Source organism: Camelina sativa, chromosome 19 (genome assembly GCF_030686135.1).
Source record: "Camelina sativa cultivar CO46 ecotype springtype chromosome 19, ASM3068613v1".
NCBI classification, from domain to species: Eukaryota; Viridiplantae; Streptophyta; class Magnoliopsida; order Brassicales; family Brassicaceae; genus Camelina; species Camelina sativa.
Genome location: NC_141898.1, coordinates 9,226,363 through 9,251,154, shown reverse-complemented (window position 1 = coordinate 9,251,154; position 24,792 = coordinate 9,226,363). Strand labels below are relative to the sequence as shown.

General features: G+C 35.5%; 5 protein-coding genes across 6 annotated transcripts; 3 read left to right on the top strand and 2 right to left on the bottom strand.

Moving 5' to 3' along the window:
• The first annotated feature begins 2,022 nt into the window (after nt 1-2,022).
• On the top strand, nt 2,023-3,641 carry LOC104765777 (cyclin-dependent kinase inhibitor 6). The gene is made up of 4 exons (XM_010489539.3): nt 2,023-2,549; nt 2,654-2,724; nt 2,851-3,033; nt 3,331-3,641. The coding sequence occupies exons 1-4, from the start codon at nt 2,196-2,198 to the stop codon at nt 3,395-3,397; spliced, it is 675 nt and encodes a 224-aa protein (XP_010487841.1). The 5' UTR covers nt 2,023-2,195; the 3' UTR covers nt 3,398-3,641.
• A 7,374-nt stretch (nt 3,642-11,015) lies between these two features.
• On the top strand, nt 11,016-14,095 carry LOC104765776 (polyadenylate-binding protein RBP47B). 2 transcript variants are annotated; one of them, XM_010489538.3, is made up of 6 exons: nt 11,016-11,769; nt 12,222-12,705; nt 12,847-12,929; nt 13,012-13,142; nt 13,257-13,350; nt 13,771-14,095. In XM_010489538.3, the coding sequence occupies exons 1-6, from the start codon at nt 11,350-11,352 to the stop codon at nt 13,888-13,890; spliced, it is 1,332 nt and encodes a 443-aa protein (XP_010487840.2). In that variant the 5' UTR covers nt 11,016-11,349; the 3' UTR covers nt 13,891-14,095. The 2 variants fall into 2 exon arrangements, with proteins under 2 accessions (XP_010487840.2, XP_010487839.2); XM_010489537.3 differs by having other exon boundaries at nt 13,768-14,095.
• A 9-nt stretch (nt 14,096-14,104) lies between these two features.
• Nucleotides 14,105-15,896, top strand: LOC104765775 (PIF / Ping-Pong family of plant transposase). The gene has a single exon (XM_010489536.3). It carries the CDS (start codon nt 14,321-14,323, stop codon nt 15,659-15,661), a length of 1,341 nt encoding a protein of 446 aa, XP_010487838.2. The 5' UTR covers nt 14,105-14,320; the 3' UTR covers nt 15,662-15,896.
• A 234-nt stretch (nt 15,897-16,130) lies between these two features.
• Nucleotides 16,131-20,108, bottom strand: LOC104765774 (Protein kinase superfamily protein). Its single transcript, XM_019241327.2, has 10 exons — nt 19,165-20,108; nt 18,401-18,531; nt 18,217-18,258; nt 17,999-18,107; nt 17,516-17,891; nt 17,308-17,420; nt 17,068-17,175; nt 16,908-16,970; nt 16,642-16,809; nt 16,131-16,558 (listed from the first exon to the last, which is right to left on the bottom strand). The coding sequence occupies exons 1-10, from the start codon at nt 19,714-19,716 to the stop codon at nt 16,415-16,417; spliced, it is 1,806 nt and encodes a 601-aa protein (XP_019096872.2). The 5' UTR covers nt 19,717-20,108; the 3' UTR covers nt 16,131-16,414.
• Nucleotides 20,109-21,293: 1,185 nt separating this feature from the next.
• Nucleotides 21,294-24,114, bottom strand: LOC104765773 (la-related protein 6C). Its single transcript, XM_010489533.2, has 10 exons — nt 23,487-24,114; nt 23,161-23,242; nt 22,971-23,065; nt 22,824-22,895; nt 22,657-22,736; nt 22,496-22,574; nt 22,362-22,409; nt 22,204-22,272; nt 21,997-22,122; nt 21,294-21,910 (listed from the first exon to the last, which is right to left on the bottom strand). The coding sequence occupies exons 1-10, from the start codon at nt 23,916-23,918 to the stop codon at nt 21,644-21,646; spliced, it is 1,350 nt and encodes a 449-aa protein (XP_010487835.2). The 5' UTR covers nt 23,919-24,114; the 3' UTR covers nt 21,294-21,643.
• Nucleotides 24,115-24,792: the final 678 nt, after the last annotated feature.

Genomic DNA, 24,792 nt, shown 5'->3' with positions numbered 1-24,792 from the left:
TTGAATTTTCCTGACTAGCTAATTAACAATGTGTTAAACTACTGGTTTCTTGAATTATAGGGTTTCATATTCACAAAATCCTACTTGGCACTGAATTATAGTGTATATTTAACCATTTCCCTCCTAATTTTATCTTAATATATATTTCTAAATAAATGCCTTGGTCAGCGAATTCGTTGTTGCATCAGTCACTTATTTACTCGATGATTCTTTATTGAAAATGGTCCCATGGAAGAATAAAGAAGTAGTTATGTAAAATATGCTTAATTTGTAAACGGTTCTGGCCAATTGTATTGTATATGTGCTCATCAATACCTTAATTTAGTGGTTTACATGCAATTGGTTTTAAATGTACAGACATTTTATAGTTGAGCTTAAATGCAATCAGTCTCTAACTCTCTCTGGTGCCATATTATAATATGGTTTAAACCACATGTACATGATTTCACAGAACATTGTCCCAAAAATGACGTATAGGACAAAATATGTTGTTGATGTCTATTCGAATGAACACATGCATGGAAACTTACAAAATCTAAACTTCGGAAAAAAAAAAAGACAAGAGTAAAAGACTTTAAATTAGATGAGTTAATAACCTATATATATGGCATAACATATAAATGACGTTTCTACTAAGCAAACCCCAGATTTTTATTTAGTGGAGTACATCTTTTAGGATTCATGCAGTATTTTGTTCTCTCGGATTCCATGGTTATGAAGATTACGATGATATATATGAACCAAGACATTAATAGTATTATTTTTCTGACAACTACTTGTTGATGAATTTAGTATCTTAAATATCACTAATCACTCTCTTACTAATATTTAAGTACATAAATGAAGGTGGCGATAGAAATGTTCCGGCATCCAACATACATTATATATTGTCTTGTCTTTTATAATAATCAGTTAATTCGATGTGTATCTTTTGTTATAGTATCTTTATTGTTCCCACAACCATATATGATATATGTAAATATATAATTCGCATTTTATAAAATCGGTAGTTAATCGATGTAGCTTTTGTTTACAGTATTTCACTTTTGGAATATTGTAATAAACTTACTACATTTACAACTTAAAAGAAAAACATATACTCCCTCCGTTTCAAAATATAAGATATTTTAGAAAAGTTTTTTGTTTGATAATATATGATGTTTTCAAGTTTATATGCAATTTTTAGATTAGTTTAATATTTTATATTATGTAGTATTGTTTCTGATTGGTTGAATTTGTTAAAAATAAAAATTTCTTAATTTGCGTGCTTTAGTTAAAACATCATATATTTTGAAACGGATGGAGTATATGTTTTCTTTGTATATTGTAAAATCGGTGAATCGATTTTTTTTTAATCGTAATAAACTTTGTATATTGTATTCGACATATATATGTTTTTGTGTAAGATTACGAACTGATGTAGGTACAGTTTAACATGAAACTATTTCAACCCTCTATGTTCTGCTGGTAACATATATCCATCCATCAGTCATCCCACAAACAAAACCATGCATGATAGAAAAAAACGCGTAAGATGAAAGTAATCACACTAATTTTTATCCATCCAATGATCCACACCTCAACCATTCATATATATAGCCTGGATATGAAATCGAATTAATTACGAAAGGTGTAACAACTGATTATGGAATATATAAAATCGAATTAATTACGAGGATAATTAATACTACTAGTACTAAACTTGTTCGATGGTTCTCATTATAATCCCCTAAAAATAATTTTAATAAAAGAGTAGAATTGTAGTTTTACCCTCCAATATTGCAAAGTCGAAAAGTAAATAAATAAATTGATTAAACATTACGTTTACACTACGTCGTAACTAACGTAAATGATTGCGTTTTGAATTGCTTTGAAAGGAAACCCAAAAAAACGGCAACAACAACCAAAAACCAAAAAAAAAAAAACGCGTCTGGAAATCCCAACGGCGTTGGTGTGAAAAAAGAAAAAAGCGAAACACCGTAACGGCGCCGTTATATAAACAATAACCTCCGTCCGCTCGGTAAGGAATATAAAATCTCAGCCGTTGAAAAGATCAACGGCTCAGAATGATGATTCATCTCTCCTCTCTCCTCTCTCTTCTTCTTCTTCTTCGCCCCCACCAAAATCTCCTCTGCTTTGTTAACAAGCGAAACCAGAAATAGAAACAACAACCAGAGAGAGAGAGAGAGAGAGAGATGAGCGAGAGAAAGCGAGAGCTTGAAGAAGAAGAAGAAGAAGAAGAAGAAGAAGAAGCTTCAAGCACAAGCGTATCACTATCTCACAAGAAAACAAAGCTCGATGACGATTCTGATCCATCATCGGAATCGGATTCTCATGACGTCGTCGCCGCTGTTTCTTCGTATTCTTCTCATTCCGTTGCTTCTTCGGAAGCTCTAGCTTCAGATGAATGCTCTGATACATCCACCGGAGAAGCTAATGATCAGAGGAGTCAGAGCTCATCATCGAGTATCATCATCAGCTCCGGTTGTTGTTGTTGTTTCAGCAAAGAAATCGCGATGAACCGTTCCACGTTTGTTACAGATCTGGAGGTGAAAATACTCGTCTCTACTTTAATCGATCGATTTCATTTTTTTTTATTTCCTCTGTTTTTGTTTTAACGAATGATCTCCATTGATGTGTGTGTGTGTTTCAGTTTCAAGCTGATCAAATCTCCGAAAAGGAAACCAAAAGCTCAACATTAATCACTACAAGTTGTAATTTCAGGTTTCTTTGTTTTTCCCCCAAATTTTTAAAAGTTGTAGACTTTTTTTTTTTTTTTTTTTTTTGTGTTGTTCCTTCTCTGATCTGATTTTTGTGTTTTTGTTTGTTGGGGGGGGGGGGGGGGAGCAGAAAAGAGAAAAGTCCAGTGAGCGAGGGTTTGGGAGAAACAACAACAGAGATGGAATCGGAGGTGAAAGGTGAACGGAGAAAACAACCGGAGGTGAGCAAAACTCCAACGGCGGCGGAGATTGAGGGTTTTTTCTCGGAGCTAGAGAATGAAGCAGAGGATAAGAAGAAGCGATTCATAGAAAAGTGAGTCCATTTTTTTTCACTCTCTTCTTCTTCTTCTTCTTCTTCTTCTTCAAAGTGTGTTTTGCTGCTTTGCTTTTTCTTTTTTTTAAATGAGTCCGTACATGGAGGAGGAGAGAAGAGAATGTGTATAATGTCTGCGTGCGCAAGATATTAAAAAAAAAGATTAACCGACGCGTAGTTTAGCATATATCCAGAGTGTGTGTGTGTGTGTCTGTGAGAGAGAGAGAGAGAGAGAGAGAGAGAGAGAGAGAGAAAGAATCAGAATCGTAACGAACAGAGACACTTTTTTGGGCACAGGTACAACTTCGATATTGTCAATGACGAACCGCTTCAAGGTCGCTACAAGTGGGATCGACTACTTTAAACCCATGATTATGATTAACATCATCTAAAGAAAGAAAGCAGAAGAAGCTCAAGCTGGACAAAACAAAACAAAACAAAAATAAAAAAATAGGTCTTTTTTTATTGTTTCTTCGTTTACATAATTCCACTTTGTGTACAGGGCAGCTCTATCTTTTAAATCCTATGTTAATTAGTAGTTCGTACCAAAAAAAAAAATATATATATATACAACCTTTATAATGAAATTTCGGATCTTGATTAGTTAAGTGGATTTGTTATGTTTCTGTTTTTAAAAAAAAAAAAAAATCAAACGAAATGGTTTAGGCAGAGTTTGATTTGATGAGAGAGTCTAGTGCATGAATATGGAAAGGTACTTCTTGTTTGGATTCTATAAAACAAACATTGGATGCTTATTACTACAATTATTTTGATCTTACCCCAATTGTTAGTATTGTTTTCTTGTCTCTTGTCATTCTTGTTCTTTACATTTGCAATTTTGTGTATATGCTCTTTTTAAATGTTTCATAGTACCCAAATTTTACAAAATATTTGAAACCAAAAAAGTTGATTCCTTTATTTAAAAAAAGGAAAAATTGGAGAAAAGAGGAAAGGAGGGCACCATGACATGACGGTACACAGTTGGTCTGTGTACTTCTCTATAAACTGCTAATCCTACAAACGTATATTAACATTTTTCCCTATATAATATTCTTTTATTTATTTCGGAATATTCCTCTGTTTTTTGTTGTTGTTGTGGATCCTTTCATCAGCTCTAAAACACTTGGTCGACCACTAAGAAAAATTCCAAAAAACACAGTCCTTATAGTAACAAAATATCATCTATGATTGATTTCCAAAATTGTATAATTAAACATAGAAAATTAAATATCTTTGTGTATTAAACTTTTTGGTAGTAAATAAATACTATGAGAGAGGATTAGGAAATCATTTGAGGCTTCTTTATTTTTACCTAGCGAGCAGACAGACACATGCACGTGCCTCTGTTCTTAACATGTTTTTTCTTTTTTCTTAACTAATTTAATTAAATTGTACAATTAATCTCGATTTCCAACTTTCGAAGAGAAACAAATCGATGCTAAAAACATAAAAACTCAAAAGAGAGACAACATCATATGGGTTTTTTTAAAAAAAGCCGGAAACGATCGATCGTTAAAGGTTAAAAACATATCAAATCGTATACTCTTTACAAATCAATCCACATGGACGTGAACATACAGAGACGGGATCATGCAAAATGAAACTGCCAATTTCTACGTCAACATGTCTCCTTTGTGACGTAACCAAATAATCATGTAAACATATGAACATGTGAACCCACATCTAATTTAATAGTAGTGCTTACATGTGTATACTACTAAAAATCTAATTTTTTTTGCATACATCATTATATTGGACTCACACAAAACATGAACACTATACTCTATACATATGTATGTATTTGTGTCAGAACGAATTGGGTGTAGAGAGTAGAGAGCAAGGAAGTAACATATAAAGGACATATTTTTTTCCTCTGTGTGGGTAAAGACAAAATAGGTGTCTAGTGGAAGCATGGGTAAAACCGTAAAAGAGGAATCAGTCTTGGGATTGTGAACATAATTTTAGTTTGTTGCGCTTCTCCTAATTTGAACCACGTTTTAAAGTAAAAACAAAAGATATAAAAAAAATGGCAGTAAATAACTGGTATAATAGTCAAATCGCGAAGTACACGCTCGAGTCCTGCGTGACTGTCTGACTGAAATTATATATTGTTGTTGTAAACAATTTGATCAATTAGAACCTTTCTCTCTATAAAATTACTGTTTAACCAATCGGAAATTGGTCTACATCTTTATAGTGACCTCAAAACTTTCAACAAAATGATTCAGCCGCTCATGGATCTTGGGGCAAGTACGTAATTATCACACAAACTTATTCAGAACAATTCAGAGATTTGGGCTTTGATCTTTGTTTGAGGCCCAATATTTTTTAAAAAAATATTTTATAAATCACAATGTTAACTAAAATGTTATTTCATAATTTGATTACCCAAATAAAATAAAAAGAGTTTACAAAAATAATTTATAAATCAAGCGATCTGGAAGAGTGAGTAAAACAATCCGTTTTTGAAAGCCTAATACTTTGTTTAATCTATCGATTGTAGAATTTATTATTTTATTAGTTATAACTTATAACTTATATTGAAACCCAAACTAGTATTAGGCCTGTACGGGAACAAAGTAGTTTTAAGATCAAAATGTAAAACATCAAACATGAAATAGACATAAATAATTAATGTTATTTTCTTTTATTTCTCACTTCTCAGTTTATTATATTGTCGTTTTCTTGACATTTACTTCTAAAATGCTGTGATTTATGAGCCAAGTAAAGTATATATGTAACAATGAAAGATTAAAATAAAAAAGAAAAACACTTAGATACAATTTTAAAAAGAAAAAGCTATTTTATTATATATAAAAATAAAATATTTGTCTCGGTTCTTCCTTCGATTTCTAATTGATACATGGATCAATTTCTTCAAAAATCAATTTCTTCAAAAATCAATTTCTTCAAAAATCAATTTCTTCAAAAAAAATTCTTGTTGTTTTTCTATTCATCTTTGTTATAAAGCCAATCCCACTAAGACTTGTGACTAACTCCGTTTTCCCTGGCAACAGGGTTCAATACTAACGTTTGGATGACCTTTTCTTAATTTTGTTTCCTTGCCTTTTCATATTTTGCCGTTATTGTGCTGGTTTTGCTACACGTTAGCCATGATATAATAATCACCCACCTGCAGCAAGAAAGATATAAAAAAGTTTGGATGGGTGAGATGAGAGATATTTTATAGCTAAAAATGATAAAGAGATCTGGTATACGAAAGTCAAAGCTATACCTTTTAGTTGTTACAAAAATACTGAATGAAAACAATGTAATGCAAATCTCAATCATGTAATTTACTACTAATTTAATTACAAAAGTAGAAATATAAGTTATCACGTGGACTCTATTGATCCTTCCAAATCCAGATTTTAAATCTTCATAAGTCACATACAGTAGTTGTCTTACGAAAACAAATCAGTTTCTAAATACAAAAACTATACATTCATTAATATTATATACTTTCTCCGTTTCAAAATATAGGATGTTTTAACTAAAGCACGCAGATTAAAAAGTCTTTACTTTTAATAAGTTCAACCAATCAGAAACAATACTGCATAATATAAAATACTAAACTAATCTAAAAGTTGCATAGAAACTTGAAAACATTCTATATTATGAAACAAAAAACTTCTCTAAAACATCTTATATTTTTAAACGGAGAGAGTATATATATATATATCTCTTTCAATCAGTAAATCTTCTACATGATCAAATATTCAAGTAATGCTGACTCTATTGCTAAGAATAGCCTCGAGGTGTTTGTAAACGCTACTCCGCTCTCGTTTCTAATAAAATTTCGTTATGACCAAATATTCAAGTAAGCATCTGAATAATAAACAAAAGATTGAGATTGGAAGTAGTACTACTCTTATACTTTCATCATGTTCACCAATCCTCGTTGGTTTTCATTCATTTTCCCGTGATGCATCTTGGTAGCTTAGGAAACAAATATCCAATACACATAATTTGTTAGCTTGAATTATATCTCCCTGTCACAAAGAAATCAAGCAATGCTTAGATTTTTCTATTTGAAATAAGATCTAAACCGAAGAAAAAATATTGTGCTTCTAAACTACACAAGTATGTAAACACACAAATATCATATTTTTAGTACCAGATTTTAAAGATTCACAAACCAGAAATTATTATCAATAGATAACCATGTGATATGACAACCGGGAACAACATCTTCAACTTGAGCATGTACAACCAGAGAGAGAATCAATATGCCATAAAGAGAGAAAATGAATTTGAGTAAAGAGTACTCATAAACCTAGATCAACTTATTTGCTAACTTTGGCAAATATGAAAAACACGAAATAAAACGGCGAAGAAGAAGCTGAGTTGATTGGGAGTTATATAGGAGACAAAACGGTTTAAAATCGTTACATGTTTCATCTTGAACGTGGTGGTAAGTGGTGTGACCAAATCTAGGGATTTATTGTTTTTGCAGTTTTTAGAAAATATAGATTTTAAAAAGGTTACCTCTCCTGGTACCTGATATACTCAAATTTACCCTAGATCTACTCTCTCAAATTAAGAGATCAATTGTAGTACTTAAGGATCAAATCCACAGAAACTGTAGATTCACACAATAAATTTAATAATCTTTTAATTATGCTAAACCAAAATATTAATTTAAAAGCAATGCAAAAACAGAATTCAAAAGTATTGTAAATTCAGAAATTAAAAACGCTAGGCCTAGGGAAATTCTCAGGAAATCATGGAAAATCAGATCAATTAATTAAACAAACAGGATTCAACAATTAAGCACAGTTCTTGAACTCTAAACACAATTGTAAAATAAATCAGTTCTCGCTCCAAATATTATCTAAGTTTTAAAACCCGAAAATCCAAATCTCTTTGCAAAATTCAAGTTTAAAAACCAGCAATAAAATCAAGTTAAGATAAGTTTACAAAATCACTAATTCAAATCTCTTTGCAAGAAGTAATTTTGCTCACCAAAGGTTTTTGTCAGGAAAATCAATTATATTCTCATATCAATCAATAATCCTAAGATCTAAATCCAGATGACTAATCAAAAATCTAGCATTAAGAACAACCTATGGTGAAGAACAAGAAAGATAATGAATCCAAAATAAACAGATCTAATAATCCATGAAATCCCTAATGAAAAACCCTAAACCTAACAAGCAGATCTACTCAGACATAATCAATGAAACACAAATCATATTCTAAATAAATTGCATTAAGAGATTAAAGGAAGTAGAAAAGGAGTTCTGAATCTTCTCTAGAAGGAGTCTTGATTCTTTTCTCCAAAAGCTCTCTAAAAATCTCTCAGGGTTATCTCTCAAAAGTTGCAGGGAAAAATAAAGCTTAGGTCTAAACAATGACCATAAAAATCCTATAAATATTCCTAAAACACGGCCAGAGACTAATGATGCAAATATGGAAACTTTGGGGTAGCTTTGTAAATCTTCAAAACTTGTGGAAAAACTTCCGATTTGTCTTGTGGCTCTGCATCGATCGACACTATGGCTGCATCGATCGATGCTTACTCTTGAACTGGTCTCCCAACTTCGCAGCTTCAGCCTCAATGCTTGATTATACTCCAAATCCTCCTATTTAGCTCCATTATGCTCTCATCCATGCTAAATCCTATAGAGACTCAAAAGACTCTACAAATACCAAAAAGACTCTATAAGTAAGACTTATATCATGACTAAAAACACCTAAAAACCATGATATATCAGTACCCTATCAAGCTTTTCCAAGTTTGTGTCTCCATGTTTGATTTATGCTTTAGTTGCTTTATCCTTCAAGTGTGCTGTTCGGGAATGTCCGAATATGCTTCATCTCCTTGTATCTTTCTAATTCTAATATAAGTTTGGGTGATACAAAAAAAAAAAGTATACCTAATTTTCCGTTATGATCTCATCGCAATATTTTTGATTCTGGCGGCAGAACGACGTTGCCATCCACGTTGGTTTCGGATTCGCATGACCTGCCAAATCATCTTTGTCGTCGTTGCTAAATAGGTGGGACAAAGATCGAAAAAGAGTAACAGAGAAGAAAAGAAACTATGGGCCTTATAAATTACGAAGTCCAGTGTTATTATCTTTATAACCAGTTTTTTTGTTTCTCTCATTTTTGCACACGATCTCAACATTACTTTATAATTGTTTTTTATAATTTAAAATATAAAATAGAAATCCTATGTGGCAGAATCTCATTGGTCAGTGATTTGTGCTTTATAGAATAAAAGATTGGGTTTTGGTTACACTAACATTTTCAATAAAAGAAGCAGCTTGCACTCATCATTTGAATAAAATCGCAACATGTTATGTATGTAAATGATATTTAAATGGTTTGACCCGACTATTTAATACTAAGTTGTTGACAAAAAAAAAAAAAGTTTTTAATAAGCTTATTTGAGATTTGAGAAATTAAATTCATACCAACTTTTTTTTTTCTTTTTTCTTTTGAAAATGAACAAAGTGGCTCATGAAATTCTACAATATCTCATCATCCTCGCTATTTTGACTGTGATTTCTTGTGCATTCCGTTTTTATATTGCATGTTGCGAAAACAGCAATAATGATCATCATACTCATCATGGTGCTACTTTACATGGCACAGAAACTTCGAGAATAAACTCTTCCGTTTCCCGATCAATTCCCATCGTACTTTTCAAGTTTAATTCTTGTAACTTTAACGATAACGTCGAATGCGTCGTTTGTCTTTCCGAATTCATATATGGAGATGAAACAAGGGTTTTGCCTCGATGTAATCATTGTTTTCATGCTGAATGTATAGACGCATGGTTTCAGTCGAACTCTACTTGTCCTGTTTGCAGAAATAAGATTGAAGAAATCCAAAATAACGAACCTCCTCTAAATACAAACACTGCTTTCGACGAGATGTATGTGGAAGATATGACTGCTGTTATGATAGACGTGCCCGCCGAATTTGATATGGTAAGAGAATCCGGACTAACTGAGGCTTCTGTTTTAAATTAGTAATGCGGGAGTCTTAATTACAGCCCATGTAAAAAAAAAGTTCATGCTATTTTCTGACATAAATAAAATAAAATAAAGTGCTTAAAAATTTTCATTTTTTTTTGTCTGTAAGCTATACTCCCTCTATCTCACATAGATTAATGTTTTAGAGAATATTTTTTGTCTCTAAAAAATTGATTTTCTACATTAAAAACTAAAATGATCTTTTTACTTTATATTTTATTCCAATTGTCATGATATTTAGTGGGTTATATTTTCTCTTTCTACTATAAAATAATTATAAATTAGTTTAAAAATAAAAAAGCTTAACTTTTTCTTAATATGTGTAAAATTATTGAAATATCAATTTATGTGAAACAGAGGGAGTAATATTTTGGCTCCTGTTCTACTACTACCAAGACAATTCAATAAAGAAGATGATGAGTAATTGCGTTATGCAAGCCTTTGCATATACATTTTCATTTTATTTACAAAAAAAAAATAAAATTATGAAAGCCAACTATATATTCCAAAGAACACTAAAATACTAATTTAGTGTTGATTTAAATGTGGATACTCATTCTCTCGACTTTTAAATGTTGGTAAAATAAACTACAATAAATGATAGCAGCACAAATTTCAATTAATACTGTCACAAAGCTAGTATGTAGTTTTCGTTTGTATATAGTAAATACAACATATAAAATAAATAATTTGCGGAATACACAGCTGTACTGACTGTATTTATTTTGCTGGTACGTAACGTACAAGTACAACAAACAAGCTGACTCTCTCTTCACAGTTCACAGTACAAAACGGTTAAATAAAGTAAATATGGAAAATTTTATTTTCTTTTTACCCAATCCTTATCCTTGTAATAACTTTGATAGTTTTTAGATTTTAAAAACCACAGGAAGATTAAAAAATGTAGTAAGTGGCAAAAAACTGCGGTGAAATCAGAGCCGTCCGATCTAAAAAAACAACACGGCTTAAGCACGAAAATGGGCCCCACGTTTCGGCCACTTCCCCCAAGAATGACCCATAGTTTTCATTCAGCCTTTACATTTGATTTCACTACCCTCTCTCTCCGCCTCCTTTAAGACCAAATCTTTCTCTCTCTCCGCCATTTGCATAGAGCTCAACGAGCTCACTTTCTTCACGCACTTCTTGGAACGAAAGAAGGTATTCAGTCTATTGAGAGAGAGAGAGAGAGAGAGAGACAAGAACAAGAAGAAGAAGAAGAAGAAGAAGAAGAAGAAGAAGAATAAAGAATCTTGAAGTTTTTGTATCCAACAACTCAAAAGATCAGATCGGATCGGGTTTCTTTTTTTTTTCAAGAACATTTTTAATCAAGATGCAGACGACCAACGGCTCAGATTCAACGTTGGAAACTTCCGGATCCACGCAACAAACCACCACTCCTCCACCATCACAGCAGTGGCAACAACAACAACAACCGCATCAGCAACAACAGCAACAGTGGATGGCGGCTGCGGCGGCCATGCAGTATCCCGGAGCTGCTATGATGATGATGCAGCAACAACAGATGATGATGTATCCTCACCAATACGTTCCTTATAACCAAGGTCCTTATCAGCAGCAGCAACACCACCATCCTCAGCTTCACCAATACGGCTCTTATCAACAGCATCATCATCAACACAAGCCTCTTGACCGTGGATCTGGTGACGATGTCAAGACTCTTTGGATCGGTGATCTTCTTCATTGGATGGACGAGACTTATCTCCATTCTTGCTTCTCCCACACTGGCGAGGTATTTTTCTTGTTTCTCAGCTTATCCCTTCTATTCGTACTCTGTTTTTGATTTGCAAATCTTTGACATGTTCTTGTGTTTTGATTCATTTGTCAAGCCAACTCGTAATTTTTAAAAGTACTTAATTGGATTAGATTAGATCCAATGGATTATTGAATATGCGTAGAAACAAATAGGGTAATGGAAAACAGCATTGACCTGAAAAGGACAGGACAAGTTCTGTTTTCGTTAGGCAAAAAAAAGTACTCTCTTGTACCTTGCCACGTTTAGTTAAAACTTTTCTGGTAAGACAAAAATAAAAAGCACCTTATACGTAAAGTACGTAAAGAAAGAGAATAATTGCATAAGATTTTTTCACTTTACATGAACTGACTAACTTATGTACAATTATACATACATACATATTGATCTGTTTTGTTCTTTCTCTTCTCTGATGTTTCTTGTTTGGGCAGGTTTCTTCTGTGAAAGTTATACGTAACAAGCTCACTTCTCAGTCAGAAGGGTATGGCTTTGTTGAGTTTCTTTCACGTGTTGTAGCTGAAGAAGTTCTTCAGAACTATAGTGGTTCGTTGATGCCAAACTCGGAGCAGCCCTTCCGTTTGAACTGGGCATCTTTCAGTACTGGTGAAAAAAGAGCAGTAGAAAGTGGTCCGGATCTATCTGTATTTGTTGGAGACTTGTCTCCTGATGTGACTGACGATTTATTGCATGAGACCTTTTCTACTAGATACCCTTCTGTCAAAGGCGCTAAAGTTGTGATTGATTCCAACAGCGGACGGTCCAAAGGTTACGGTTTTGTTAGGTTTGGTGATGAAAATGAGAGATCAAGAGCTTTGACAGAAATGAACGGAGCTTTCTGTTCTAACAGGCAAATGCGCGTTGGCGTTGCAACTCCCAAAAGGGCTGTTGCTAATCAGCAACAACATTCTTCACAAGGTAGGTGTTATTGGATACTGAGATTTTCATTTCTTGTTTGGTTTCTTTTCATAGGACTTTAAAGTTATTAAGTTAATGAGTCTATAGTTGCACTGAACAAAGATTTTTGAAATAGAAAGTTTTATGTTTTTATCGGAATAGCTCTGATACTGGCTGGTGGACATGGAGCAAATGGTTACATGGCTCATGGCTCGCAGTCTCATGGCGAATCAACTAACTCAACAGTGAGTTGTCATATGTCAGCATTATTCAAGCTCTATATATGTTTTTGCTGCTCATTTTTTTTAAGGTTTATTCTAAGTGTAGATATTCGTTGGGGGCATTGACCCTGATGTTACTGATGAAGACCTCAGACAACCTTTCTCCCAGTTTGGGGAAGTTGTTTCAGTGAAGATCCCAGTAGGCAAAGGATGTGGATTTGTCCAATTTGCTGACAGGTGCGGTCCTCATCTAGTTTGTAGTGCTGGTTTTTCAGCAAAATGCTTGAGCAACCAGTTAGGTGCTTATATATCTAGTAGTGAAATAAAGCGACTCTGCCTTGGTTTTGACAGGAAGAGTGCTGAAGATGCCATCGAGAGTTTGAACGGGACAGTCATCGGCAAGAACACTGTCAGACTCTCTTGGGGACGAACCCCAAACAAACAGGTAAAATTTAACTTTGGAGTTGATGCATTCTATCAGTAGAATACTCTTATTTTTGCTAGGGTCAGACTTTGTGAATAGCGTTATAGGCATGTTGTTATAAAAAGGAATGTCAGTAGTTGACAATAGCTGGTGGAATCTCAGCACCTTCCCTTCCTTTTTCTCTTGTGACTTAGGCAAGTGGGAGAATATCTAATACATGTCTCCACGTCCAACTTGTGTCACCAACCCTGAACATGGTCATATGTCGACATGGTTTTGTTTGTCCCCAATTTTGTCTAGGACATAAAAAATGGTTCTCCCATCAAGTGCTCTTTGTTTTTTTCCAACTTGTCTTGAACTAAACAAAACTAGAATCTTATCTAACCATGACCAACTAAATATTTCTCTATAATTTTGTTAATGTGTTCAAACTTGTAGCAGTGGAGAGGAGGAGACTCAGGACAGCAGTGGAATGGAGGATACTCACGAGGACAAGGTTACAACAATGGAGGAGGATATGCTAACCACCACGAATCCAACACCTATCATGGTGAGACTTGAGAGACTGATCATCACCAATGGTGGCTTCTCAGTGGTTTAAAAGCTCTGATTCAGATATCAAAAGCTACTAAACTTGTAGTCGAAAGAAGAATTTTGTTAGATGGATTTGATTTTGATAGACTTGTTGTTTGGGGAGGATTCAAAAATTTTGGTTACTGGTTTGTCTCTCAGACTAATATAATGGGTGTGTGCCTTTCTTGGATCAGTTGAGTTCCCTCTTTAAATTCTTTTATCTTTACAAATTGCTCCGCAAAACCTATATAAATTAAAAAGAGACCCCAAAAGTTTAAAAACATCTTTTAAACCCCTATTAATTTTTAAAAGTTAACTATAAGCCCCTCTCTCTCTATCTCCCTTCTTCTTCCTCGAGTCCTACTCTCATCAAACTCTCCGGAGAGGAAAGAAAAAAAAATAAAGAGGAGAGTGAAAGATGGAAGAAGCTTTCATGGCGATGCTCTCACACCTTCTCCATCTCCAAAACTCATTAGACCCTACAAGCACTATCTTCTCTTCCGCCTCCACATCTTCGCCGTCTTCAACCACACCTTCATCTCTCCTCTCATCTTCCTCCGCCGCGCCGTTACTCTTCTTCACTCTCGCATCTCTCCTCTCCTTCCTCGCCGTCAACAGATCTTCAACAGATTCCTCATCTTCCTCCGCTTCTCCTTCCCCTTCCCCTCCTCCGCCTCTCCCCGACGGCGATTACTCCGTCGCTGCCTTCCGTGCGCTATCCACCGACCACATCTGGTCCATCGATGCGCCTCTCCGTGACGCTCGCTGGCGCTCTTTGTACGGTCTCTCCTACCCAGTCTTCACCACCGTCGTCGACAAGCTCAAGCCCTTCATCGCCGCTTCGAATCTCTCTCTCCCAGCCGATTACGCCGTCGCGATGGTTCTATCTCGTCTCGCTCATGGCTGCTCAGCGAAAACCCTAGCTTCTCGCTACGCCTTAGATCCATACCTCATCTCCAAGATCACAAACATGGTCACGCGTCTCTTAGCCACCAAGCTTTACCCGGAATTCATCAAGATCCCAGTCGGAAAACGCAGATTGATCGAAACGACTCAGGGATTCGAAGAACTCACGTCTCTCCCCAACATCTGCGGCGCCATTGATAGCACTCCCGTGAAGCTAAGACGCCGCACGAAACTAAACCCTAAAAACATTTACGGTTGCAAGTACGGATACGACGCCGTTTTGCTTCAGGTCGTTGCTGATCACAAGAAGATCTTTTGGGACGTGTGTGTGAAAGCTCCAGGTGGGGAAGACGACTCTTCGCATTTCAGAGATAGTCTTCTTTACAAGAGGCTTACTTCAGGAGACATTGTTTGGGAGAAAGTGATCAATATCAGAGGTCACCATGTGAGACCCTACATTGTTGGAGATTGGTGTTACCCTCTTCTCTCATTCCTCATGACTCCTTTTTCACCCAATGGCTCTGGTTCGCCGCCGGAGAATCTCTTCGACGGAATGCTGATGAAAGGGAGGTCAGTGGTGGTGGAAGCCATTGGATTGCTCAAGGCTAGATGGAAGATTCTTCAGAGTTTGAATGTTGGAGTGAACCATGCTCCTCAGACTATTGTGGCTTGTTGTGTGTTGCATAATTTATGTCAGATTGCTAGAGAACCTGAGCCGGAGACTTGGAAAGATCCAGATGAAATTGGAACGCCTGCAAGAGTTTTGGAGAGTGAGAGGCAGTTTTACTATTATGGAGAGAGCTTGAGGCAAGCATTGGCTGATGATTTGCATCAGAGGCTCTCCTCAAGGTAAAAGATCTTGGTCAACAATTGGAACTTTCGACCTTGTTATATCATGTATGAAGCAAGTGTTTAGATAGCATTGTAGATTCAAATTCTCTTGAGAATAGAGTTGTTTTAGGTTCAAGTATGAGGATTTATAAATGTTAAAAAGCTGTTTCTGTTGCTGAACCATCCCAAGACTCTGTTTTCTGACTTATAAATGTTCTGTGACACATTGAGAATTAAATGTACGACTTTTATTGATATGGATTAAGGAATCTTGAGAAGTAAGTTTTTTTTGGGATTTAGAAAGTTTAGAAAACTAATTCTTTTGCTGATCCCAACGGTCAGTTTTGTGGCTTAGAAAAAGGTTTATGATATGTTCTGTAACTGATTGAGAATGGAATGTAACTTTAGTGGAATGGAACCTATCTTAAAGTTTAGATTCTAAACTGTGAAACCTTTTTCCGGTTTGAAAATATGGAGACAAGTCAAACAAAAAGAGAAAGGAATGTTCTTAACCTCTGTCTTCCGTGATTTGGAAGTACATCACTACTGGATTATCGTCTTATTACAACTTTCCAGGCCTGTTGGATTTTTTTGATACTCTTTTCTATGTTTGGAACTTTGCATTCTTTTTTTAACACTATAAACATAGGAATGGGGTCTTGAAAACAATTCCAATGTCCGATTCCACTCCAAGAATCAGTTAAGTTCTTGAAATCCATCCGCAAGTTGTTTGTTCTTCCTCTCTTGAATCCATTATAACATCAAGTTACTTTTTTCACCGTGGTTTTGCTAATGCTTGTCGAGTTGAGACACCGTGCAACAGTTTGACAAAACCCAAGAAGCTCAGCTTCCCATCAGTGTGTCTTATCCAGTCATGTAGAATGGTATGGACCGGCATCGATGATCCAACACCAAGTTCCTACAATGCATTTGTGTTCCCTTTAGTAATTTAGCTGAAAATATTGTGAAACAAAAGTCTTTAAGTGAAGAAGAAAAACTTACAGAAGCTAGTTCTTCGATGACGATAACTCGGTTTCCATTCATCTCAAAGAGCTCATAAGCATGACGAATGCTCTGCTCCCAACAATCAAGAGACTCATGCTGATGAACGCTAATAGAAGCTGCACAAAACTCTTCGAAATCCATCCCTTTGTATTGAAGTCCATTTAACTGTCATTTCCCGAAAACCAAGCCTTTTGTTACCAACCTTGTATTGTCTCTTAAACAGATTAAGCAAAAGGGCAAGAAGAACAGAAACGGAATAATACCAACGCAAGAAAGACCGGGATCCGTGATTCCTTCATTGCATCTGTTGCATTTGTAGCAAGTGCCTGTTCAACAGAAAATGAATCTAGCTTTGAGCTGTCTGTTCCCTACCAGAGAGAGAGAGACAGAGACAGAAACAGAGAGGGGAGAGAAGGCGCAAACCAATCTGATATTATCCAAAGTAATGAGGCTATTTTTATTGGGTGCTAAGAGTGCAAACTGCGCTTTCAGATAAAGAAGTTCATCGGTAATTAATGTCTTGGATAGAGCCTGGAGAGGGTAAAAGAGTTAGGATCAACAATAAAATGTGGAGAGCTAACTAGATACAAAGGCATCAAAACTTAAACACATCCTTTACTGTTCATAGGAAACAGTATGTAAAAGGTTACAAGAAAAATGTACCATCAAAGCAGCTTTGCGCAAAGAAGAAGATTTCAAGTATGCTTTCATCTGCTTGAAGATCAGAATATCAAACGGGATCTCTATTTTCTTATAACCCGCGATCCAAGGATGCACTGTAAAAACCGTACAGTAAATTCAAGTGGTTAATCAGACAGCTAGAAACAGAAGATAACCAAAGAAAGATGTGGAGATTTTAGAGTTTACTGACTCAAAGCTTGAGAGGCTGTCATTCTTTTCCGAGGGTCTTTGTACAATAATCTTTTAACAAAATCTTTAGCCTCAAAGGATAATGAAGGCCAAGGAGGTTCATCAAAACTAGGATCAGCTTTTAGAACTGCCCTGAAAATTCCTGATTCAGTTCTTGCCCAAAAAGGACGGCTTCCACATAGGAGAATGTATGCTATTACTCCTATGCTCCATACATCAGCTTCCGTGGTGTAAGATCTATGTAGAACTTCAGGGGCTACGTAATATGCACTTCCCACTATATCATTTAATCTTTCATCTGGTCTGACAAAGTCTGATAAGCCAAAATCTATGACTTTCAACTGAGAGTTTTCTTCCTTGGAAGTGTACAAGAAGTTCTGACATATGAACGTTTTTCAAAATTTGAGATTGGTATTATACTAAGAGAAGATCTTTCATTCGGGTTTTGAAGGGGAAAAAAAACAAATACGAAAGTGTGGTTCACCTCTGGCTTTAGATCTCTATGAACAACACCTTGGAGATGACAGAAAGCTACAACGTTAAGGATCTGTATAAGCACTGCTTTTGCATCATCTTCAGTGTATTTACCTCCCCTATAAGAGAAGATGAATACGAAATAGTTAGACAGGTAATAGAACCATCTTCAAGAAGAATCTCTGACCATAGAGTTAACAAATTTTCTAGCAATCTTTAATAGCAGACCTTGCTAGTATCCTGTCAAGAAGTTCACCACCTCCACATAACCTGAAAGTTGGAAGAAAATAATTGTTTATTCAGCCAAGTCAAGAAAATAGGAATCTGATAGCTCCCCTAGTAAGATAAGATTCTAACATCACACAGGGATATATAAGCACATGATATGTGGCGTGGAAACAAGTTGTCTTACTCCATAACGATGTAGACGTTGGCATTGTCCTCGAATGCATCATAGAATTGTACTAAATTTTGATGTCCAGATAAAGCCCGCAGTATTTTAACTTCTCTTCTCACATCCTCTATAGATATTGCAGATGTCATCTGCCAAACCAAAACTGATGAGCAACAGTCTCTATTATAGATTAAGCTAACACTAAACCCCATCTGTATACTACATAGATGTGTACGCGAATCCAGATTCCAACTAACTCGACTGCAAAGCTAACATGCTTAGTCATCAAATACGGACCATAGAAAATTTCATTTGCTAGATTGACAATAAGCACAAGTGTCCATGCTTCCAATTTATTGACTAATTTAAAACGTTTTGAAAAAAATTCACAGAAAAGTCAGCAAAGCTAATATCTACAAGTATTGAAAACTTGGCTATTGAAAACCATGGATAAAACATTAGTCTCATTAAAAACTTCAACATCATCCGAGTTTATTCTATTAATTTCTAAACGTCAAAGTCCACATACGCTATTAATTTTTCAAAAAGATGGCTTAAACAAGAGAAAGGTAATTGATCAAATTACAGGTTCATCATGAAGCAAAAATAAGGAGACTATTATGGTTTGCTCTTCTACTTAGAAACAGTTCAACATCTCTACTAACCAAATCAGACAAGAAACACACAAGGTCTTCAATTACAAAAATTTAGCTATCACTTAAGGCCAATTGAAGCACAAAACTTGAGAATTTCAGAAAAGTGAAGTTGTTGTAAAAAATGACCTTAGATTTTGGGATGACTTTAACAGCAACTTCCTGATCCTTGAGCTCTCCTTTCTTGAACTTAGCAGAGCAAGTGTAACCAAAATGCCCTCGACCAATCTCTTCTCCTAGCTCAATCCTACTCTGTAACTCCTTGGAAAAACCAAATCTTTTGTCCAGCCCAACCTCCTCCCTCTCCTCCTCCTCCATCTGATGCCTCGCCGTAGGCAGAGCAGCCTCCTTCTTCTCCTTCCTCCGCCGCAGAACATCCCGTATATGTTTCGCCGGCGAAGGAGGGTGAAAAGCACGCGCGAGCTGACGGAGTGGAGTGCTGGTAACACTCTTACTCTCTCCACCACCACCTCCGCCGTCGCGGCTCTTGTTACGGCGGTGCCGGGCGGGACTAGGCGTGTAGAAAGGGAAAAAAGGAGAGGCCTTTACGGCGGGAGAGGAACGAACAGGGGATTTGCCGGGACGGGCAGGGGTAGAATCGTCATTTTGAAGAACAAGGTCTTTGGGTGCGTAAGGATTAGGTTTGACGGAGGAGGAGGGCTTAGAAGTACAGCCTCCCATAGTCTTCCTTCTTCTTTTTTTTTTCCGGTTTCAAAGATTAAAAATGAAAAAAAAAAAAAAAAAAAAAAAAAGACAGAACAGGAAGAGAAGAAGAAGAATTGGGAGTTGTGTCTGGACGGATTTAAAGAGAATCACAGCAATGACATTGAAACGCTCTTGTCTGGTTTGGTTTCAATAAGTTAGAGAGAGAGAGAGAGAGAGAAGTGAGCTGTAGAAGAGAGAGAAGCCACATGGCAGAATCTGCGGGGGTATGAATGAAGTTGCTTTGCTTCCATCTGATATGAAGAGAAGAGAAAAGGTTAACAAAGATTAGATGTGGATTGGTTGAAATTAGTTTTGCCTTTTGCCACGTCTTTCTATTTATGTTTTACACATATGTTTGTTCTTTCTCTAAGCAATATACTATTACATTATTATTATTATTTTTTTTTTCATGTATCATCATTTCTTGTTTTTTTTGTCTTTTTTTTTTTTCTTGTCTCTTTGTTGCTGATATTGTCTTTTTCTGTTTTGATAAGAGAATAAAAAAAAAAACAACAAATATATATTTTAAATTGGTGAATGGTGAAGATCTCGTTTAGGTGAAAAAAAAATACGTTATTGTTAAGAAATAAAAACGTTTGAAAAATGTATTTATGGACGTTATCATTTCAAAGATGGGGAATTAAAGATCAACTTTTTTAGCTCTCAATCTTGTGATAAGCTTAGATACTACAAACTATCATCAATCCTTGTATTAGGTATACATGCAATTATATTTTCTGTAGTGGAAACAAAGGTCACCGAGGACGACGCTAAATTAAAATTATTACTAATTAACTAGTTAAGTAAACTATAGATAGAATACAAATTACTTCGCTCTGAAAATCAGGATTACGTTTACACACTCCATCAATTTTGATTGGACGTACCTGCTTGTTCTTGAATAATGCATCGCTTATGTTGTAACCTAACCACTTTCGTTGTATTCGGACAGTGCGCATATCAATTTCAATTATTTTAATAGATTTCATCGTTTTCAATATACTTGATCCACATCTCTAAGTTTTTTTTTCCCTTTTCTCACTGACCTTGATTTGATAATCTCTCTGGAATATTTTACAAGATCCGTAGAAATTAGTATAATTATATTATAACTTCCATCTACCAATCAGTATAGTACGTATACGTATAGACAATAATTATGAAGTTGGTTACTAGTATAGCAATATAGCATGTTTTGGTTTCATGAAAATACTAATTAATATACATGGGCATGGCCATCAATTTCCACCCTTAGAAGGCTGTATTAATTTGGCAGTAAAATTAGGTTCTGTTTCAATTAAAGATTACAGAATTAATACTAATTAATATTATGATACTTTATTAGTTTGTGTGACAACTATATGTTATGAAATTCAAATTACTAGACAACCTTGGCGTAAAAAAATCATTGAGCTTTTTAGGTGCTATCTCAATACTCTTATTTATCTTTTCAGTTATATATATTTTAGAGAAAAAAAATTGATTAGTTTTCAACCAATCTTTCAGTTACTTATCCAGTCCATTCATCTAAATCAAAACAAAGAGTTGAGAGATACACAAGTAGGGTTGCAATTCTTGTGCTATAAACCCTTCATTATTCAGAATAGTAATCTCACAAAAATAAAATATATTAAACATACAAAAGAAAAAGGAAATTGCTCAAGTTAGAGAATTGAAAAGAATGAAAGAAGGTATATAAAACGAACACTCAAAAAAATGTCACCATGCCTTCATCATATAGTTCATTCACTATCTTCTCCCAAAGTCATATGCCTTGCTTCTGTGAACTCATCTTAGAAAAACCAACCCATATATGTATTATTTGGTTAATTAACTCTCTAAAACTTTTACCTCTATTATAGTAAAAGAATAATAAACTGTAGTCGTTGTGGTGGTGAATAATTTAGAGATTGTTAGGTGAGAGTGAGATGGAGGAAGGTTTGCCACGTCCCATGGTGAAGCCTCTGGTTCCATCAGGCATTCTTGGTCCTTTTGTTGCTGTTTTAGGAGACGAAGATTCGTGTGAGCTTAGGCTCGGTGTCCCGAGGCTGACTCCGAGCCCAATCCCGAAGCTACGTCCTCCTCCTCCTACTGCGTAGCTTCTTGGGGATCGTCCTCGTCCTTTTCCTCTCCCTTTACCCCACAGTCCACCAACATTGTTGTCATCACCCTAACGTGCACAGCAAGATAATTTAGTTTGTATATATATATATGAAAAAAAAAAACATTTCGTGGGGATTAAGAAACAGTACTTACGTCGTTATCAAGCTGTGATTCGGTTAAATGGTGACGCGGAGAGTCTTCTCCTGATTCATAAGAAGGGAGTTCATCATCGATGAGGATCCCATCGAAGTTTCTTCGGTTCTTGAGCACCGATTTGGGCTGTACATAGCACACAAATTAATTATTGTCAGAGCGTTTCAAGAGAAATATGTGACTTAATTAAGAAGAAGAGTTACGTACCGAGCATCTGAGAAGCAGCCTCACGCGAAGCCCTTTCCTCCAGTTTCTTTCATCGTTCAGCTTCTCCACCTAGTATGATCACGTTTGCTATATATCTCAGAAACTAGTATACAGAGATTTGGATGAAAAGAGACAGTTGTAAGTAAAGATTTACTCACAGCTTTATCAGCGATAACAGTGTTGTCATACTCGATAAGGGCGTGAATCTTTGGAGTAAAACAAGAAGAATATATATGTTAAGCTCTTTAAGTACATGTGGTAATTAGAAACAGAATCCATGGTATATACTTACTTTGTTGCTCATCAAGAAATCGCCTTTTGGACGGGAGGAGTTGGATTCTGGAGGATGACAGATACGAATGGCTTTGACGCTGAAACAAATTGAATCTAGAGTTGTTGTTTATTGATTTAAAGAAGCAAAGTTTAAAATGAAAGTAAAAAAGGCCTTCTTACTTTCCAATAACTCCAAAGATCTTCTCAAGGTTTTGGTAAGAATGATCATCTGGCAAATTCTCTGCAACGACAGTCCGACCCTGCAGAACAACAATACAAGAACTTGATGTATAGTTGATTACAAATATGATGAAGCCCTTTCATGAGATATTCAAAGGGAGATTTACCTGCAGTTCCTCTCTGTCTCTATCAGTGAATGGACTTGTACGCTTAACTTTCTTGCCGTCTTCACTCACAACCTTCATTTTATTCACAAAGATCTCTTAGTAATATACTTGGAAACTAGAGATTATATAAAGAAAGAAGAAGCTTACAAGCTTTGAAGAGGAGCGTAGAGCAAGTGAAACTAGGTGGTGGTTACTCGTTAATGCCTTGATCTTCTTGGTCGAAGCGATATAGGATATGGGCACTGCGTTTTAAACCATATATATGAATGAATGGAAAACAGATCTTCACATAAAAGATACTTATATACATAGTTAACAGGAAACAATTTATGCTTACCATAACCTTCAATGTCTTTGCTTATGTGCTTTGAAATGGACTCGTTTGCTAGGAGACTCATGTCCGTAAACTGGTACTCAACCTATATAAGTGGTTTCTTGTGATTCAAGATAGGTTTTTCTATTGTATTATCATGAAAAGGCTTAACCAGAGTTGGTTTGTTGATAAACCGGAAAAATTCATCTTATTCGATTCATCGTTATGTGCAATTACACCAACTAACTAACAGAACTAAAAATCATATGATCAGAAATAATTTGTAAATATGATCTCATGACGTACGTAAAAAGTAAACAGAGGAAATAAAATAAAGAAGTGAAAAAAACCTGTTTAACGATCTTAAGCCGGAGATCATCGGAAAGTAGATTCTTGGACGAAGAAGACGAGTTCTGATTAACCGGAAACTGAACAGCCAGATTCGGAATGTAAAACGCAGCAGCCGGATCATGAACATGTTGATGCTGAGCTGTGGGATCTCCTCCTCCCACGTAGATCCAATCCGACGACTGAGCACCAACGCCTGTCCCTCCTGCGCCGCCGCATCCTCCAATGCAACAAGGGTAAAAGTAACCAGAGATCGGAGAAACCTGCGGTGCTGGTGCGGTGGTATGTGATCGCGGTACAAATTCAGGTGCTTGAGCGTTGAATTTGAACGACGTCGCCTGAGCGCCGGAAGATCCGCCTCCCCCGTCTAATAGTTTCTTCTCCGTCGTCTCCTTCGTGACGGACGCTACCTCTTCCCGCTGCATCTGCGCCATATTACTCTCACTACTCTACAAAAAAATCTCTTAACAAAAATAAATTTTTTTGGTTTTTTTTGTTGTTTGATATATATTTTTTTTGAGTTAAGTTTTTTTTTTTTCAATCTAAACAAAATATGAATAGTGATGTTGTTTCTACCTTTTTCTATTAATTTGATTTGATTTCTTCTTCTCGGAATTTTCTCACTCTCCTAATTATTTTCGAAACATGGAAAAAACTTTTGAAGCCTTAGTTTTTTCGCGCAAATTATGGTTTTTTAACGAGAACAATAAGCTTCCATGTTTGACTGTGTATTTAACTTTTTTTTTTCCCCTCAAATTTTCAATTTTTTTTTTAATAGCAAATTTTTTTTTTTTTTTTTTTTTTTTTTTTTTTTTTGGTGGGGGAGTATAAAGATAAAGTATTTGATAAATCATATTTTCATCGACTAAACTTTGTTTATTTGAAAGCTAGTACAAAGCATTATACTGTCGAAGTGTCGACCATCCAATTAGAGGTGACATAATCTTATAGCGTGAAAAACGTTTTATTGCGACTTTTGGCCCGGGCTATATCATCCGCTCGATATAAGTCTAAAATTCTAGTCGTATAACTTCATAACAAACTCTATTGCTTTTTTCCGACATATGGTCCAAGTTTTTGACAATCTGTCCAAACTAGTATAAAAGATTCATATATCTTTCTTTTGTTATGAACCTATATTTATTTGCACAACTTTAGTTTTATTTATTCCATTAATTTCTAACATCCCCCTCATGCATTTTTCTATTTCTTCGACTAAAAGTTTTAGGCAAAATGGAGTATTAATTTCCTGTTGATCCGGATTGTACGCAAGTCGCTGAGTTTCGAATCACAATTTAACAAGACAAA